The sequence below is a fragment of the Tasmannia lanceolata genome, unplaced genomic scaffold, assembly GCF_043159265.1.
Source record: "Tasmannia lanceolata isolate RefF3 unplaced genomic scaffold, GAP_Taslan_0.1 ptg000003l, whole genome shotgun sequence".
Classification (NCBI taxonomy): Eukaryota; Viridiplantae; Streptophyta; class Magnoliopsida; order Canellales; family Winteraceae; genus Tasmannia; species Tasmannia lanceolata.
In genome coordinates this window covers 2,354,555-2,375,035 of record NW_027518680.1, presented here as the reverse complement: position 1 = coordinate 2,375,035, position 20,481 = coordinate 2,354,555, and the positions used below count along the sequence as shown (strand labels likewise).

Below are 20,481 nucleotides of genomic sequence, written 5' to 3'. Positions count from 1 at the left end.
GTCTTTGCAACCTTCATGACTTCATGTTGTGGATTTTGATGGAGCCGTTGCTGGATTTTGATTATGTCTTTCCTAGTAAGCGATTATTCTCTAAGTTGGATTATCTTTTGTTGTTTGTGTGATTCTTGCATAACAAATGATCTTCCCGGTATCTATTTTTCTTACTGATGTTCCCTATATCTATTCTTTTGGTAGTTTTGGGAATTGTTTCATGCCTTAATAGTCCTATGTTAGATTATTTAAATTTGTGATTGTTTGGAACAGTTCTAACAGTCATCTTGGACTGGGTGTGTGAATCCCTGTGCACACCCAATTTTGCTCCCACAATCCCTCACCAAGTACTGTGATTGCAACCTGATCAAAAACAGCCAATCATCCATAGTGCACAAGGTTTTTATGATTGAATATCAAATTATTAGTCAAATCAAACTCAAAACCCCAACACAAGGATTTTTTCAACTCAAAACCACAAGGCCCTGGTGAACTAGTGCACAAGGTTTTTATGATTGAATATCAAATTATTAGTCAAATCAAACTCAAAATCCCAACACAAGGATTTTTTCAACTCAAAAAAGCAAGGCCCTGGTGAACCGTCATAACAAGTGAACAAGTGTAAGCGTCGCTGCCCGACAGTATGGAGTACTGATCACACTGAGGGACAGGCCCTGAAGCGAAGGACGGGAACGAGCGGAATCAATGTGTTCCAATTTCTGGCCTTGCACCGACCATCCAATGGACCATGGAGATCTAAAAGGTCCCAAGTATCATAACCCTTTACGCATCTGAGATATACCAAGTCATTAAATATAAAATTAGGAATCAAGGATGTGTCTAGAAGGCATTGAATGGGACCTAAAGATGGGATAATTGATACCGTATGGAGCCACCATCACAGTCGCGCATGCCAATAGAATTAACTTCTCCCTCTACATAAATAGTAAGGGAGCATAAATAGGGTGAACAACATTCCTCGGTTTCAATAATAGTGACCCTATACTCCGCTAGGAGTATACTCTGCTAGGAGCCGCTTTGAAAGCATTTTTCGATCGTAACATAACATTTATCGGCGAGCAAAAGCACTAGAGATTTGTTCTTAAAAGCATCATTTTTGGGCTCTCAATCGGTTGTTTTTATTTACCCTTATAGGTAAAGATTAGGCGAGAATAGATTTAAAACAGGCTTTCTCCTCCAACCTCTTGCTCAAAAGGTTGAAGGAAAAAGACAGAGAGGAAAAAGGAAGGAATTGGGATCCGAAAATCAGAACAAGAAATTAAAAATTATATATATTATAGATATCGTCTTATTTGATATTCTAGACATGAATAGAATTACATTGAAAGAATCATCAAATCCCATTTAATTGGAGAAATAAACTGCAAGTAAATAACAGCTTAGACTCATCACAAGATATGTTTCCAAAAAAAAACACATCAAAAACAATAGTGGTACAAGATATAGAACTACAATAAATTTATAGTACATGTTTACCGTGCAGTCAGTGCTTCCACTTATAAACAACCCTGCATCTTCACGGTCACCCACCAGGTCCCACACTTCCCTTCTTGTTACACAGTGAAGAGCAGTAACGGCACCCGTATGACCCCGCAGTATTCGCACACTAGACTGGACTTTCTTCTGCCCAGCAGGTAAGTCAGGTTTTCGAGGAGAGGCAGTATTTTTGGTGTTCTCATTTGCAGCTGAATAAAAGACAATAGAAGAGCAATATTTAAGATAGCCGAAACTTGGAAACTAATAAAAATACCACTAAAGGTATTCCTTAGGATACTAAGATACCTAAAGTGCCACTATCAGAAGTCCACTTACGGACACGGCTGAAAGAGTCCATTCTTAATGATGCCTCTCTGCTAAACATACTTTGAACCCAGCTCCGTCCCACCCCCGAGACCTCAGCTGGTTGCTGACTTTCATCTGCTACAACTTGGGAGCGTGGGGATGGCAATCCAAAAGAAGAAACAGACTGGACCTTCCCAGTAGAAGTGCCCCAATAACCAATCCGAAGTTGTTGAATATGAGACAACAACCCCCTAAGCTTTATCTGCGACATATTAGAAGGTTTAAATTTTCAGCAGTCATTATCAAAAGATTATTGTATAGGACTTGGAAAATAGTAAAACAAAAAACTAAGATTAAGAGTCAAGATTAACAATGGATTGCCTACGAAATTAGAGCCAAGGGTAAAGTTCAAGGAAGAAACAACAGCACCAAAAGAACAGCATACATTTCAAATAGGGAAATGTTATCAACACTACTGTATTTTGATGAGGGCACTCCTCACTTTATTAAAAGTATGGTATGGCCCGCACCATAGGATGATCCAAACCGTCCATTAGATGGGCCACGGCCTAAATAGATTGTGCCCCAAAAATTATTTCCATAGGTTGATCCTAACCCGCCAATCTATAGAGGGTTAGGATCAACCCTCTAACATTCAGATCGGAGGGTTAGGATCAACATAGGGAAATGAGTTTTGGGGCACAACCTATTTAGGATGTGGCCCATCTAATGGACGGCTTGGATCATCCTATGGTGCGGGCCATACAGTACTTTTAATAAAGTGAGGAGTGCCCTCATCAAAATACAGTAGTGCTGATAACATTTCCCTTCAAATATGGTCACGAATAATTTCTAAATTTAGCATTCCATATTGCCGTAACTGAAACAATGCCACAATTCATATCAAAACGATTAGGATTATATTTGTGTAAACATATGGAATATTTAGAACTCGTCATACATGGTGAAAAATGGTTTCGATCAAAACCGAAATTTAAATCCATGAATAAAACAGATGCATTGAGAACTGATCTATAGCAAGCTTTATGCAGATTTTCAACATAGGCAAAAGAATTAACTTACAAATTGCTTGTATCCAATGTTATTCTTCTCTGCAATCGTCTCAATCATGCACCAAGCATCAATATCAGGAAGTCCCAATCCAGCCTCCATTATGACATGAAAATAACAGATAGTTGCAAACTAAGAAAAGCAATAAATATTTATACATATTCATAGCTAAGAAAGAGATGGACAAAGAACAAAACAACCCTACCATATGTGATGCCACTATGATGAGCTGTGCAGTCACAAGAGTTACGTAATTGGCCATTCTGACACAAGATAATCATCCACAGAACATAAATATCATGAATATAGCATGATGGATAGTGCAACACCAGATAAGAAAAACTTGATTATAAATATGATACATGTATTCTTTCGTAAAAGAGTTAGCACATTAATTAATTTAGGATGACACCTTAGATTGGTTTATTTCTAAAGTATAAACTCAATTTAAATTACGCTATTGAATTCAACAGTAGAACTTTAGTGAGATCTGCCAGTGCTAAAAATATGAAGCTAATATAAACATCACCCCCATTTTAACTCTAGCGGGCAAATAAAAGCAGGTTATATGAAGCAAGCAAGAAACCTTTCCAGTAAGGATTGTAGGATAAAGTGAAGTTGATTTTTCTCGGATATGATTGCAATCAATGTTTCAGGTTTAAGTTTCGATGTGTGTTTCGGGCATGATGGAAATGGAATCACGCTAGTTTCAAATGAATTTTTTTTTGTGGAAATCATGCAAAATTATGGAAACATATGGAAACATATGCAAATGTTGGACATTTAAGATGGAACTTCAGAAAGTACTAGGCTATGTTACATGGATTCTTCTGAATGGGTAACGTACCTGTGTCGTACCGGTCTCAGAGACGTATCGGATTCCAATACTGTAGGATTCACTATGACAATTTTAGATCTCTTTTGTCTATTCTTTTCTAAATATTACTATAACAATTTTACAATAAGCACATGTTTTGAATTTTATCTTCTTCTTCTTTTTTGAATTTTATTTAATTATAGTATGGTTTTTATATGAGAATAAAAAATTATATTTACTTCACCTACTAAAATTTGCAATATATTACCTATTATAACCTTATTATTATGTAAAAGAAAAAATTAGCATTGATTAAAATATATTGGTGAATACATGAATCCTTAGATGAATCCTTTTTCTAAGGTTAGCTGAATCCAACACTCAATACCCGTGTCGGTTTCCGACACTCATACCCATACTCATGCAATATAGGTGCTAGAATAAGCACAAGTACGCAATAAAAAAACATCACATGAGAGAGAAAAAAACCACTCAATGATTTAACAACATCAAACACCTAGTGACTTTCATAATCACGCATGTCTGATAATTTAGTCTATACCACATTTTTCATGTAATGCATATAAATATTTATATATAATTACCCCATTTCAAATGCATTTACACACCATTTCAATGCAAAGAATCCTCACAAATAGAGTGATTATCTTCTATTTCATATAAATATTTATACACTATTTCAAATAAATATGTATATACCATTTCATATAAATATTTATATATAATACATAAATACCTCAAAGCATCCTCACAAATAGAGTGATTATCTTCTTCCATAAGATGTAGGTGACCATTTTACAAGGAAATATTGCCATAATTGAAATGGGAAGAGAGGCTTCCACTAACATCAATTCTAAGTATAATCACTAACTTTAAGAAGTGATTTTACTGACTTGTAGTTGCCATGATCATCATGAAGCTTCCAAATTCATTGAGAGCATTGTGACAAAAAAAAGACAAAAATACAAGAAAAAATACTATAGAACCATAGTTATCAAAGAGAAGAAATTAAAATTTGGAAACTAAATCCACCAACCCAAGAAACAACTCTGGAAACGTGTAGTAACAATGGCTAAACTATTACGCTGATATAACAAAACCAATGGTTGCTGGAAAAGTTGACATAATATGCTTCTAAAAGAATTCGATTCATACTTGTTTGAAGATTGTTCCATTAAGTATTCAAAGTATCCTTCCCAGAAGCTGCAAAAGAAACAGAGAGAATACAGGAGAAAATAAGAACTTAAATGCAAAAGAGTATAAATAACTCCTGAAATGTCATTTCAATTGAAAAGAGAAACTAACTACAGGGTTCAAGTTTCAGATTTGCCATTCATGCGAATAAGCATAGTAGAAACTGGAAAAAATATAATTTAATTGGAAGTTACAACTATTCCTAACTTATGATGGAACGATCCATACAAATACTATTCGTATCTATAAATCCAATTCAATCCTTTTCAATACAACTCGAATCTTAAGTTTTTTCAATATTGAGAACAGAAAGTGTTTTTAGTGTTTTAAATTATGTTTTTGTGATTGGTTTTATGGGCCATGATGTGGATTATGATAGGACCCATTAACATCAATGGCATTATCACAATTTTTGTTTCTCAAACCTTCATGCACACGCACATACATAAAATGCTATGGATTTCGTGGCGTTAGTCTACCAAACTCTACAACATACTTTCTTTCCTCTTTTTTTCTACTTTCATTCTTCTTCTCTTCTCTTCCCTCTTTTCAAAGATGTAACGTATGTAGGAAAGAAGTTGATACGCAAAACAATTCTGAAATGGAAGAAGCAAGAACTTATGATTGAAAATATTTCCTTTAAATAAGATTTTATTATGATGTGCAGCACAGAAAACCAATAGACGTTGAGGAATTGGAGACTCTAACCCACTATAATAGAGAGATTTGGATTTCATGAACAGTAAGGCATGCCAACTTGACACTCAATTTACAATTAAAATGTACAAATGGCCCTCAAAATAGTGAACATGCCTAGGCCGGTCTCATTTTCTTCTTATGAAACAACTTGGCATATTTTGGGGAAGTATTATATATTCAAGCATATCCTTATCTCTATCTCACACATGGAATTACGTGCCACTAAGCAAGTAAGCAACAATGCAACATAGGTATGATTGAAATTGCTTTTTTTTCAAATGGAGACCAATAAATCATCATAGTTCAGGACAAGATAACCCTCATTAACAACAAATGACCCATTTGAAAAATAAATAAATAAATAAATGACCCAGATTTTCCAAGTTTAAAGAGACAATAGTTTTTCACAAGTATTAACGCAGTCAGTTCAGGGTCACACCAATCTAAGACTACCCAACCTCAAATATAGCCGTCCCTACATATGCAAGTAACTTGGCTTCCCTGTACTGACTTGCTGTTACAGACTCAAGTGCCATTTAATTCTTCCCTCGCAGCTTTACACCCAGACCCCTCTCCAATTTGTTCTGTTGATTAGGAATGGCTTTCCCAGACTCATATTCTTGTATGATTTGGGGCTCCTCATTGATCATTTGTGCAAGTCGAGCCTGAGTGAATTTCTTATTCATTCAAGCTTGTATGATGTTCTTCTTTAGTTCAGTTGGTATTCGTTCATGGGCAAGATTCTCTGTTTCCTCATCAAGCTTATATGTATTCAAAGTGGTGCTGTTTGAGGAGGCTTTGTTTGTACCAGCAGTAGCTTTTCGATCTTGGCACCGCTCCAGCGAGCGGTGTTGACGGCTTTCTTGTCTTTCTTGGTGGCAGATGTAGGAGCCTTCTTGAGGATAACGACGAGCTCCAATTCCTGCATCAAGGGACCGATTTCGGCCATTTCTGTTTCTTCCTTCCAATCAAAGGTCTGCTGAGAAATCGAGCGTTTGTCTTTCTTTCTTTCCTAGGGTTGCACTAGAAGTGATCTGATTGAAATTGCTTTTATTACCAACAGAAAATTTTTAAAAAAAAGTTGTTTATTGCTTGCACATGGCCCTAGTCCATGGCCTTTATCCAGTTAAAGGCCAGTTCCCTCACCACCATGTTACATGGATTCTTCTACATGGGCGAAGAATCCGTGTCAGACACGTCTAAGATTCCAGTACTTCGGGATTCTTTGAGACACTTCTAAATCTCGTTTATTTGTTTTTTAAATATTACTACCACAACTTTACAATTACCGCATGTTTTGAATTCTGTTCATCCTAATAGTAAGTTTCTTAAATGGAAATAAAACATTATTTCTACTTTGCCTATGATTTTTTTTTTTTTTTTTTTTGTATTGGTTGTTATAATCATATTATTATGCAAACGAATTAAAATATGAGAATTGATTAAAATATTTTGGCGAATCCATGAATCGTTCTTTTTTAGGCAAATGCAAAGAGATATGGAACAATCTCACATTGATATTTCCATAAGAGTAGCAAATACATGAGATTTTATATGGTGAATGCCCATGTAGATCGGTATTAGAGGTACTGCCATTGATATTTGATCCATCAGCAGCACCTTTTTAAGGTGCTGCTGATGGATCAAATATCAAGGGTGGTACTTCTATCGTACCAACAATACCGACTTACATGCGCATTCACCGTATAATTTCTCGCAAATACATATAGGTGCTACGATTGCAGGCCGAAAGACATAGCCATAACATATAAAAGGAATACAAGTATGACCATGTGGAGTAGCATGCAGAGCAAACATAATATATGCAGAAAAAACACTAACATATAAGAAGATTAAAAATCTTAATATATGTTGTATTATCTAATGAGGTACTTTATATATTTCCAATACCCCCCTCCCTTGAATATGAGTCCTGCCAGTGCCAACAAAGTACACAATGTATGAATCTGAGTCCATGAGTAGTTTACAATGAAAAATCTTAAAATGATGTCGACCGTTAAGCTTTTTCCTAATGATCACCTTTTGGCCCCACATGCACCAAATGGACGTTACAGGTCCATTGATCTGACTGGAAAACACAAGTCCAGCCCATTGTTGTTGGCCCTGTCTTGATTGGATAATCCCATCCCCTTGATTTATAAAGCATTTTTTTAGGGTTCCGACGAGAGAAGATGAGCATTGATTTTTTTAGGCCCTACTGGATGTGGTGTCCATAGGGCAAGGACCATTCCATGTGTGTCACCTAGAGATGGCTTACCAGATCAATGTTCTCGATTACATACACGTCCCCGTGTGGAAAGCAATTGTTGGTTTTAAGATTGATCCTAACGGTGATTGCCCGCAAAGTCAGACTTGCTTACCATGCATGCACATTCCTCGATATAGATTTAAACACTTTGAGAGAGAGAGAGAGAGAGAGAGAGAGACCATGAGTAGAGAGTTACTCCAATTATATGTCAATAAGACCACACAACAAGCAATTCCTACAAACATGCATGTCATGAGAGAAATGATCATATAAATTGATTTTAATGAATTTAAGGAATATCATGTGAAACTGTCACGTCAAAGTACCATACTCATCCGGTTTCACGTAAAAATGAATAACGCTGAGAATCGAAACTTAGAAGAAACCCATCAGTATTTCAGAGAATGATTCATGCATGCAAGCATATGAACCTAAAAATAGATGCTCTGTTCAAAAATGACAAATCAGAAGTCAGAAATAATAGACATTGAATGCATACCGCAATTCATCCCAGATAGATAGAGCAAGGAGGTGTCTCTGAACATAATCTGGAACATTATTAGAGTCTTTCCTATACATTTCAGCAGATACTTCAAGTGCATCTCTTATAGTTGACATGTCATTCCGAGAGGTGGCACGACTGATTGCTGTTTTGAGCTGAAGGATATATAGATTCAAATAAGACACGTCATTCTTCCCCATAAAATACTAAAACAAAATAAATTTCCGATCTAAGAAAATAAAAGGCAAACGCCACAAAATGAAATAGAAAACAATCGAGGAATATTTGAAAACAACAAAAAGGATACTAAAACAGGAATTACAAAGAGGGGTTCTGAAAGTATTTGATTCAGGGACATCCTTTCATCTTTATAATCGTAACTAAGATGGGATCAAGCCCAACATAGACCTTGGTTGTAGAAACTATGCAATGACAACCAGAATTTGAACCGTTCGATCTTCGTAATCATATTATCCTACATCTAATCTTTACATACGTAGGCTACCAAAGATGCTACTTTCAGTTATAATCCCGTCCCCATCTCATGTTTGCATACCTTTTTAAAATGGTGATACTGAGTCAAGTCACAAAAAAAGTTAACTCTCTAAAGTTAACCGCAAAATGCATGATTTTTAAAATGGGAGTACTGCAAGCGCCACAGAACGACCACACCACATGATTTTATGTGCTGGAGAACGCACCATGTGGGAACCATGCCACGTGACAGCATGAACATGCGTTACCCTCTCCATGGCGTGATAACCATCTGCGTAAAAGGCATCCTAACATGGCACTAGTCATCACCTCAAAGTGTTAATTTAGATGCTAGTTTCCAGCAGGAAACCAAAAGAGAAAAAAAATGAATATTTGGTTTGTCCCCATGACCTTCAGGTAGTCATTTGGATTAGTCAAGTAGCATCTACAAATGAACAGATACAAACTATGCTATTCAAGAAAGCCAAGAAATTGTCTCATGCCAACGAACTAAGAACTAAGTAATCTGCTAACATCTATTGCTTTTCCCAAAGTTCAATAAAGATAGCAAATCTTGAATCCTTTTTTGAATGGCAAAGAATTATATCAGCGAGACAAAAAAATAACGGGGAACCCCGCGACGGAGATGGTCAGTACAATAAAAAAGAAACAAACAAACAACAATAGAAACACTCAAGGAGGGAAAAATCAAATATCTCTAAACTCTCTTAGATACCCTTGCCCTAGCTAGCCTGTTGAAGTCATTGTTTTGTCAACATTCTGACATGCTGGAAGGAAATAGATGAGTCAGCCGCTGGAAGGAAATAGATGAGTCAGCCACTCGGTCCTGGAGTCTCCCTCCACTATCACTTGATCTATGAGACAGCTCTTTAACATCCTGATATCTTGGAGAACTGCTCTAACTTCCACCTCCGGGCTCATCAAAGTCAATGATCCCAATGGGAACCGATAAAGCCCACCTTGTTAATCCACTCGTCTCTAAGAACTCTCCCTACTCCAGCTGACCTAGGGTTCCCCATGCTAGACGCCTCAAAGTTAAGCTTCAACTGACCTGGAACAGGCGGCTCCCAATCCCTGGGAAATTGTGATCACCTGCACAAAGCTGGCACAAATCTCCTTCCACTCGTTCATAAGATCAAATACTGATACAAACCTGGAGCTGAGAAGGATCCTCAGTCACCCAAGTAATAGTTAAAGCTATCACCTTTAAGAATATAAATTGTGCGCTTTTTACCAAACCTCTAAACACCCGAGCATTCTTCTTCTTTCCATAGTACCCATATCGTAGCTAGCAATGTCACGTTCCAAAGAATCTTCTGTTTCTTCCACCAAGGGACACTCCAAAAGGTCAATGAGCCTGGAGGGGAAAACTAAAGACATGCCAAATCTACACAATATTCTACTCCATACTTCCGTGCCCAATCTGCAAGGGATAAACATGTGCTCCACTGTCTCACCTGCCTCAATGCTTAGTGTGTAACAGTCAATAATTAGCATGTGTCGATTGCGTAGGCGATCCAATGTCAATATTTTGTCGAGTAAAGCAGTCCATCCAAATGCATGAAGGCATGGGACAAGGTACGTTCTGATGGTAGAATGATTTGACAGTAAACTCCCCAGAAAAGAACTACTAACTTCATTTGCAGCAGGTACTTTCTCCCCAACCTCGCGAGGAATTGTTTTCTTGAGCAGATTTAAATCTTGACAATTTCTTGGGCTTTGTGGAAGGAGCATAGTGCTAGAATCAATAAAGAATTGGAGGCAACATTTTTGGATTAACTATTTGGGTTCGTAAGGAAGTGGACGGAACCCCTTGTATCACTCTTCAAGATTACTATGATGACAATTCACACATCAACCCATCCAGCTTGAGGATCAAAGACTTGTACAAGAATGACAGAAACAAGGTGAAGATAACCTTTGCATGTCTTCAGGAAACAATGACAAATGAATCCTAGGAATGCACCTTGTTGGGGAGTCCCAAAAACTGTTTAAACACATCTACTAATTTAATCATGGAAAGTGATTTTCTTAAAGCCATTTGTTGGCAAGTGAAACCCTGACCCTTTGCTAATCATTGGAAGTCCCTTCCGACCATGCTGAGTGTAAAGGGGGCGGTAAATTCTAAGGATCAAGAAGGCCTTCATTGTGCATAAGGTTTCAAACTTCCTTTAAATCATTCTTGTTTATCGGTTTCATAAATTAAGCACCCTTTTCTCTTTATCAACAAAGTACCTTAATGTCAATATGAGAGAGAAAGATAATACTAGACTTTAACATAGTTCTTACAACATTACTCCCCTAAATTCATCCTTCACCTACCATATATGATATATCACAATCCGCAAACACAAAATTGTAATAAATTTGACCTATATCAACAAACAGAAGTCAAGCAGTTGATTTCAGGAAAGTACACACTCAAGCAACATCAATGGAGCTTCTTGTTAGCTATTAAGCAGTGCTTTTTTCGATTTTATTGACTTACCAGTTCTTTAACTGCAATAAACTGTTCCTCGGTCAGACGGCCAGCCCATCCCTGTGAACAAAACTTTATGGTTAAAAGGGGAAAAAAACTATCGCCACACGCATACTGAAGACAAGTTAACTTTTTCGTGATACGCACAGAATGAATGTGCTCCCTAATACACTCAACAAACCCACTGCCACCAATCCCCTCTGCATCAGACTCAATCAAAGCTACAAAGCAACAAATATAAGTCAAGTAGCTAAGAAATATGTACAGCTTAAAGTATTAAAGTTGTGCATTCAGTATCAATCTAAGAAAGACTCAGAGATATAAAATGAAAAACAGGGTGCCATTCCTAAGCATACCAAGAATTGTGCCGTACTCAAACGACGAAAGTGGATCATCGGTTGCCCCTAGTTTCAGAAGACGCAACCATAATCCCTGTCAAATAGAAAAATAACCATGTGACCTCAAAATTAAAACAATGGCTAGGGGCAAGAAAAGGAATTAAATCATCAAAATATTGTTAAACGATCAAATATTCATTTTATTACTTTGCCAAGTGGTGTATACTAAAACACAATACATTCTTGTGGATTCAACATTCAAGACGAGTGAACTCCACTAGTTGGAATTGTATAAAGTAGAGAAGGACAAACATTTCAATGTCATTTAAAGACAGCGAAACAGCCAAATCATGCAACGACCAACATGGTTGAAATTGGACAAGGTTTAGTACAGCTGCAATAAGTTTAAAAAAGTTCATACTATTAATATACATATTAACAATTTGCTCTATATATGGAAGCAGACATTCTGTGTGTGTGTGTGTGTGAGAGAGAGAGAGAGATGATATACATACATACATACTTATACCCCTCGGGTGACTCCAATAGTCCAATAACATGATTGTAGCGTCACAAAAAAGCTTCTCACCTAGCAGAAATACATTAGCGACGAATTGCCCCAGCTAATAGAGAACTCCTCCCTATTTATGGACTTGGAATATCTTTGCTAACAACCCCAAGCTCCCTCCTTTTCTTTAAATAATTTCTTTGTTGTTCGGTTGTTCCTCATCTCTAAGCAAACTTAATCTTTGTAGGACAATTAATTGAAAACAAGTGCTCTATGCCATTCTTTAGTTATAGTTGTGCCATACAAGACTTCCGCACGAGGAAGCTGATCGGGATGAGACATTAGCATGGATATTTTTACTTTCTTGACATTAGTAAGGATAAATTCCTCACTTGTTTGTTTTATTTCTTCATCTTCATCTAATAACATTTGGTCTATGTGGTCGCACACATTTAGATCATCAACATATAGAATGACTGAGTTCTATGTTAAAAATTGGATTAAGTATGAATCGAAGCATTGTTTCTTGTGTTTCTACTTTCAATTGTGATGTGTTTACATAGTAAAACCACAACTACGCACTTATCCTTTCCTCTACGTCATCATGTCAGCAAGGCACCTTTCGAATTGGTACATAGCGATGTATGGGGACCAGCACGGATACCAACTAAGGTAAGACCACCTATGGGAGAGATTTTTGACAAAAAACCACAGTTATGAACCTTTGGGAAACTGTTCGTGGGCTGTTAAATGAGTTTAAACTTTGACGTAGGACGGATATACGGAAGAGTCTGGATATGTAGCTCTAATACCAATCTGACACAAGACAGCCAACTGAAACAATCTCTTCGAGGTTACAGGTTCAGATCTGGGTCAATTAGGTTAATAGGAATAGGTTATAGGAGCTGTCGTGGGGTTGAAAAGTGTACTGTTAAATGTTTTCCGGTGATGGAGTTATGTGACAATTGACAGGAAAGATATTATGGGGCCAGTTTAGTGTAAATATGGAATGGAAGTGTAAAAGGGTCTTAGTAAGGTTGCAGGGAACTGATATCGCAGCTACAGGCAGTACAGACCTAAAAAGGTTACTGTAACACCACGGTTGTGTTGCAGGTTTAATAACAGGGTGTTGGGCTAAATTAGGTCCATGAAAACAAGGGTATTGGTAGAGGTTTAGGCATGTAATAAGTCTGTTGCAGGTCTGGGTAAAACAAATAGTGAAGAATTTTGTGGCATGCTTCTAAGGTCTGGTATCATGCAGAGGAAATTGATTATAACTTTGTCCGTGAAAAGGATGAGAATGGTGAAATTTATCCTAGCTTTGAAAATTGTAACTAATGGGTATCAGCTTGCAGACATATTTAAGAATGGCCTTACTCCGTAACATCACTAAGACTTAAACAAGCTAATCATGTTCCAAGAAACATGTCAGCTTGAGGGGATTGTTAGAACCGATTGAAATCTTTAGTAAGGGTATTTTGATCATTATGGATTTTGTGTAGCATTATGTTTTATTGAAGATGAATGGATCAATTTTGACAACTCGACGTGACATCTACGCCCTCTACTTCTACATTCCAATCTAAGATAGTTTTTACAATTAATTTAATAGAAAGTAACATGATTACCTTCAAATATTCATAGTTTTTACAATTAACTTCATAGATAGTTACATGATTACCTTCAATGATTCATGTTTGCTATAATATAGTTTATGTTGATGGGTGACAGTTTCTAATCCAATTTTTTACTTAACATCTACTTAAATTGACTAACTTTATAATTTATTATTTCATTATGGGGTATTATGTGTAAGTCGGTGTTAGCGTATGTTATTTCATTATGGGGTATTATGTGTAAAGCGGTGTTAGCGTATGATATAGTGAGACACTTTTTTTTTTGAATGGCGATAATATATTACTCAACTCAACTCAACAAAGCCTTTGTCCCAAACTAGTTGGGGTCGGCTAAATGAATCCTTTAGAAAAATTTCATGAAGAAGGTGAAAGGAATCTACCTGGCTCAAATTGACTACGTCTTATCCTGGCCCTAGTTGGGTTCGTCTATGTGGATCAATGGCTATCATATATTAAGATACTAAAATTTAATTTTAGTATAATCATTACTATGGATAATGTGACATGTATTATGTGAAAGTATTTCATCCATAGAGTAGCAAATAATCTTAGATCCAAAGGAAGACTCGTCCTCAAGATTTAGAGCATTAACACACAAAGTCATCCCTCTCTCTCTTTATAGGGCAAGAGTCCGCCTATGAAGTTGTTGTCCAAAATAACTGCAACCCTGTTTTCGTAAGCAATTGAATATGTGAGGTAATAAAGGATCTGCAGGTCTACAAAGATATGAGAACTACATCAAGTAACAAAATTATCAGACAACTGTGAGAATATGTAAAGATGCAAGCATGAGTCAGCCATGCACCAATGCACTAGAGAAGCATAGACTCGCACATTGAGAGTGGAAGTTAGCCTCAAATGGATGAATCTGGTTTGTAAGAACGAAATAATAGAATATTCCCTGAAGAAACCTTATCTAAGAGGTGAGAACTGTAGACTATTGGCAGGTATTGCTAAAGTGATCAAGTAGCACTTATGTTATGTTTGTGATGCTGGGAACTGACATTGAACCCTACTCTGTGCTAACCATTAAATTTGAGGAGCTAATTTTTAAACCCCCTTGGCTGGTAGATTCAACCTCTCTCCATGGTGTAAGTTTTATAAATTAGTTTCATAATGTTATCCAACCTCAAAGAGAAGCCATATCCCACTAAGGAAAAAATACACAGCTCTCACCTATACTATAGGAAAAGAGCAATGAGTGCACAGAAGTTCACATGTACAAAGGAAGCAAATAATGCAAGCAGTGAAAGGAAATTAGTCAAAATTAACAATTATGCATTTCCACTAAAAAAAAATTATTTGTTGTAACAACGTAACCCCAAAAAATGAAAAATCAAGAAATGGGCATGATATTCATATGATTATGCTGAATGCTCATGGAGAGGTGAAATAACATGCTTATCACTTTCTCTGAACATCTCCTAAATAAAAGAAGTGCAGAAAAACTTCACCTGCAGCTTCACTTTTATGTCCAAAACCATCCGTTCTCGTTCTGCCTGTAAATGGTTAAAATTTAACATGGTTGAAGACTTGTGAAAGTTAACAATACAATAAAAACCAAATGCATCGCACTGCCTGTCAAGAGAACTTACAGCTCGTTCCCTCGGATCACTTTCTGACTTTGAATCCCTAATCGCTAGCACAGAAGGTGAGCTGGTAACATGTGAAAATGCATAAATACTTGCTTAAATATGAAAAGAAGTCAGTCTCCATACATATTATATATCTAGATAGATGGAGAGAGAGATAGAGCTGCTAGCCACTTTCTCACGGCTTGGATTACCTAGAGTGCCTATGTATGTGACAGCCACCAAATCATCGCACCCGAAAAAAAAATCCAAAAATTTAGCAGATGTGGTGGTTCTTTTGTGCAAAAGCACCCTATGAAATTATAGGTTATTAAAGGGAAGTGGTTTCTAACAATATGAGCTTTCTTTCTTTGTGTGTGTGTGTGTGTGTTACAATCCCAAGCACGGTAGAACTTTGTGGTTCCATTTCAAAACATACCAATACAAGTAAAAAAACATTACCTAGGAGGATGCTTTCCTGAATATTCTAGAGCTCCACTTGCTACTGCAAGAATTGCTCTTCGCTTTTCTTCTTGCTCTTCCGTTCTAATATTTGAAGGAAATCGATCATAACAGTACTTGGCACCAGATCCTAATAAACCAAAGAAACACAAATAGTTACAAATTAAAATAAAAGATCCATAACACGAGAGCTACATATAGTCATTTCATTTGTGTGGTTCTTTTTTCCCCCTTTTTTTTGAATGGTGTCATTTGTGCCATTCTTAAGAGCAATTCAAAAGTGGCAAACAAAGAAATAAGTAAGAAATGTGAAAAGATAGGTAGTGATTAAAAGATATATTCAGCGACATCAATTTCATCCCATTTTTGCAGAATACTAAAAAACACCTCCAATTCCTTCACCAGGGTCCGATATGGTTATGATCTCAGGCTCTTCCAATGGAGAGGGAAGAACTGTAGCAGGGTTTTGACCTCTCCCAATTGCATCTTGCAACTTGTCAAGAACATTGTTACCAACCTCATCTGAATTTATAACTCTCTCCAGATAATCCAAGAAACCTTGAGAATCTAAGAACTGTGTCATCTGTTTGAAAACAGAAAAGGAAAGAAGTTGTCAATCCAAATAAAGCTGAACTTAAACTCTGAATTTAACTTTCCAAAACCAAGAGATCCCTTGAAATGAGTTTTAGAAAGGAAAAAGAATAAGAACATATTAACCAAGGTAAACCACACCTATGCTTCCTGAGGCGAAAGAAAAGAAAAAGAATAAGACTAACAACTTCTATAATTAATGAAAATGAGATACTAAAACAAACTGCAGCTGTAACAAACTGTTAAAAGGACAGGTGACTATACCATGGAATCTAACGGTTGATTAGTTGAGCGTGAACGTTTCTTCAAAAATGCTTGAGAGTTGAATTCATGAGTAGTATTTTCCTGAGAAAGAATGATAGCATCAATGGAAACAGGTAAAGGTCATAGCCACCAAAATAGTATGAAAAATGAATAATGTAAATTCTTACAATGAAATTCCGGTAGCCCCGTAAAATTGATGCAAAGAATTTCAGGAATATCAACCTGCATCCATGTATTCCCCAACAGATATAATAATTCCAAACAAGCTAACAAAGAAATATAGGAGAGAATTCACATGTTCAAAAGAGAAGAGTACAAATCTTTTTTACGTCAGACTCTATCAGGACCCACATTGTTTTATCAACATAGATCAAAGTTATACGGAGATTTCATAGTTTTGCAAAGTGGATATGATGAGGTCCAACAAAACCATTTCATAAAACAGAAATCAATTTGCATGAACAAAACAGATCAGGAAGCAAGTACGCCAGCCCAACGACATTTGAGCACTTGTCACCTAAGAAGTGCATATACCAATTAAAGCAATAAAGTCAAATTATTCTAAGAAATTGGTGCATGATAAGGAACAATGCATGGTACCCATACTATATGGAGAGCAAAGTTCCATTTGGCTGCAGTTTATTACAGCAGGAATAACAGGAAGGAAAATTCAAGATCCACTTTAATAACTAGTGTTATGAACTTCTTTCTCCAAACAACTCTGTAGATACTGAATAGGGATTTGCTAGGCAATTCCGCTGGCATCCATTTCACAGCTCACTTTTGCAGGGAAGAACATCCACCTGAGATGAATAAAATGAATAAGACAAAATCTGCTAAAAAAGAGCCTGTGTGGCTGTTCTCTCCTGCAAAAGTGAGCCACGAAATGGCTTCCCGTGAAATTTCCTAGCAAATCCCTACTGAATAATATCTAAGACTATATAGGAAATTGTGGAGAATGATTGCAAGCAGAAGCATAGTGTTCTAGGCAAGGGGTGACCACTGAGAAGACCATGAAGCATGTCGTACAGTGAGTGCAGGTGACTTCCTTTTTAGTTCTGCCGTGAAGCTCACTATGAGAAGCCCTTTCATTGTGTGAAGCTCACCAAGAAAAAAGATAAAGATCGCTGAGAAGGGATCATGAAGTTAAGTTTAAGGTTTCAGCTCACTACTAATTCCTTATATTCCAAAACAACATTGCAATAATTTTTTTCTGAAATGAACAACATTGCAATAATTTGAATATTATTTCCTGGATAACTGACATTTTTTATATTCATTCTCAATAAGAAGTATTGAAGTATCCATAACAAGTCGCCGCAATTTTTCTAGCAATAAATAAAGACATACTAGAGGAAACAATATCATTACCACTAGATCATGATCAACTATCCACTTGACTTCTTGGCTTGGAAGATTCTTGACCACATTGGAAATCTCCTTTGTGGCATTTAATGGCCTAGGGACTATGTTTTGTTTTTTTTTGAAATTGTGCTAGTCATTTACTTTTCATGTGATAGTGTGTTAGTGGTATTTAGGGAAGCTAAGATTAGTTAAGTCTTATTAAATTCGGATTTGGAATGTAGGTTATGTTTTAGACTATGTATCTTCTTCATTTGTAAGTTCTTTAAGTGAAATTTGAAGGGTTTTGAGTAGTACAACAACTTGGGTTACTTTCTTTGTGTGTTTTGATATCAAGAGAACAATCTTCTTCTCTTGAAACTCATCTTCTCCCTCCAACCTCGTTGGTTTCATTCCAACAAAGTGGTAGCAAACCATATCAGAACAACTGGTTCAAAATTATGATTATCAAATACATATGACTAGATTCCTTTTGTTAATTCAAACTACCTATTACATTACCAGAGATCACAAGCCTGTGTAAATTATGCAACTCACTCAAAGCTTTCCCTAAATTTCAACTGAAAACAATATTGACTAGATCCAAGAAAACTATTACTACTTCCTAAAAATTTATATGAAAGCCATTAGAGAATCACCTAAGTTCAATGTCATGCTCCTCTCCCCAAGGCTTGCTGCCACCTCTTAGAGATTGTTCAGACATGCCACCAAAATTGAATTTCATCTGATCTATGGTTACCATTTTTGGATACAATAATTTCAAAATCTCACCACGCAAAAGACCAAATTCTGGCTCTGGTATAGGAGGTACTTCTTCTGTTGTTGTAATGCGGTTGTACTCAAGGTCCACAACAACTACCTGCAACAGAGGAAGACTGAACAATCAATCCAGTTTTACGAACTAAGAACATTGAACAGTAAAAAACAGGTCAAAGCACAATGGTTACCAACGTCCTTGTTTACAGGAATGCCATGTCAAATAAATTTCTAGTAGGCAATGCATTTATCAAACATTCAGTAATTTCCCTTTAAAAGATCCCCAAGCAAAAGAAGCTCCTCAATATATGCATGCCTAAGGAGTGAATAGTCATTAGATAATATAAATCTGAAAAATTAGTACTGGTAAGTTATCCATTGTAGGGGTGAGCCCCTAGCCCAATTGGTAAAGACTATGTTCTTCTACACTGAGGTTGGAGGTTCAGTCCCAGCTTACCTAACAAAGAAAAAATTATCCATTGCCTTAAATACTTTCAGCTTTTTGTGTTCGTTCATAGTAATCATTGAGTGATAAATTAGTTAGGAGTCTTTAAACTTCGTGATGATCACCCATGCCCATATTTGCATAGAGAAAAGAAGTGATGAGAAGAGAGAAAAAGAAGAGAAAGAAGACGAAAAGATGGAAGGAAAAGAATTTGTGGAGGTTTTTACTGCTTGTTCATAGTAAGCATTGAGTAATAAATTAGTTAGGGGCCTCTACCTTCATGACAGATCATCCACACCCAATTCGTATAGAGACAAGGAGTAATGAGAAGATAGAAAAAGGAAGAGATAGAAGGAGAATCCGTGGAGGTTTTTACTCCAACACCACATCTCATATGCTTATATATAAGAGAACCTTCATAATTACTTAAAGAGACAGTAGAGCCCTCCAATGATGGGCCCATCATTGAATATATATAAGAGAATCTTCATAATTACTTAAAGAGATATTAGGGCCATCCAATGACGAGCCCCATCGTCCTGATATACATGTATAGGGAAGTGATACCAAGTGAAAAAAGGGGTGAACATATCATTTCCTACACACACACATGTATGTATGTATATATGCATGTATATGTCCGTGTCTTCATATACATGTCCATACATATATACTAATACACACGTGTGTGATAGCATGGGCATAACATAATCATTAGAGCAGAGCAAGTATGTCTATTATCAAGTTGACAACCCAATGAAAATAAACAGATTGTCATTATGCTTTAAAATAACTATTCAGCAATCGTAAACTAATGTCTATCGAAGAAATCAAATTTATTGCTATCACAACATTACATTATGAAACAATACAATGAAGTAAATTACTCACAATTCACAATCCAATTATTCATTGGGTGGGGAACTTACACCATCCATAGCTAGACCAGATGTGTCAACACCTGAATGAAGACCCATCATATATGGTGTAGGAGCATCAATATAGTCTACTCCACTGAAAAATAGCAGCGGAATGTAGACATGCTTCAGCACAACAAAAGTAGAAAGTTTAGAAAGAAGCATCTAACATCAATGGCATCAATTGGGCAAAAGAATAAAGGCATTCAAACAGAGGCTAGAGAGATCACTTAAGCAAACATAAAAGAGAAGTCACAGGATTGTACTTCCAAGGGGAAGAGGTTCGATG

The 20,481-nt window shown here is 36.5% G+C and overlaps 1 protein-coding gene and 1 pseudogene across 2 annotated transcripts in view; both read right to left on the bottom strand.

The window, feature by feature from the left end:
* The window catches only part of LOC143847441 (DENN domain and WD repeat-containing protein SCD1-like), a 41,019-nt gene that overhangs the window by 12,375 nt on the left and 8,163 nt on the right, over window positions 1–20,481 (bottom strand). The window contains exons 7-23 of one of the 2 annotated variants that reach the window (XM_077356260.1): window positions 20,205–20,318; window positions 18,713–18,933; window positions 16,880–16,934; window positions 16,713–16,793; window positions 16,245–16,440; window positions 15,858–15,987; window positions 15,420–15,480; window positions 15,279–15,323; window positions 11,698–11,773; window positions 11,489–11,562; window positions 11,351–11,401; window positions 8,365–8,522; window positions 4,859–4,906; window positions 3,071–3,128; window positions 2,878–2,961; window positions 1,795–2,056; window positions 1,489–1,697 (exon numbers count right to left, since the gene is read on the bottom strand). In XM_077356260.1, coding sequence (XP_077212375.1) covers window positions 1,489–1,697; window positions 1,795–2,056; window positions 2,878–2,961; window positions 3,071–3,128; window positions 4,859–4,906; window positions 8,365–8,522; window positions 11,351–11,401; window positions 11,489–11,562; window positions 11,698–11,773; window positions 15,279–15,323; window positions 15,420–15,480; window positions 15,858–15,987; window positions 16,245–16,440; window positions 16,713–16,793; window positions 16,880–16,934; window positions 18,713–18,933; window positions 20,205–20,318 — 1,923 coding nt within the window. The remainder of the gene's footprint in view (window positions 1–1,488; window positions 1,698–1,794; window positions 2,057–2,877; window positions 2,962–3,070; window positions 3,129–4,858; window positions 4,907–8,364; window positions 8,523–11,350; window positions 11,402–11,488; window positions 11,563–11,697; window positions 11,774–15,278; window positions 15,324–15,419; window positions 15,481–15,857; window positions 15,988–16,244; window positions 16,441–16,712; window positions 16,794–16,879; window positions 16,935–18,712; window positions 18,934–20,204; window positions 20,319–20,481) is intronic. The other variant, XM_077356269.1, reaches the window with a different exon arrangement.
* Window positions 6,133–6,545, bottom strand: LOC143855702 (multiprotein-bridging factor 1b pseudogene; annotated as a pseudogene).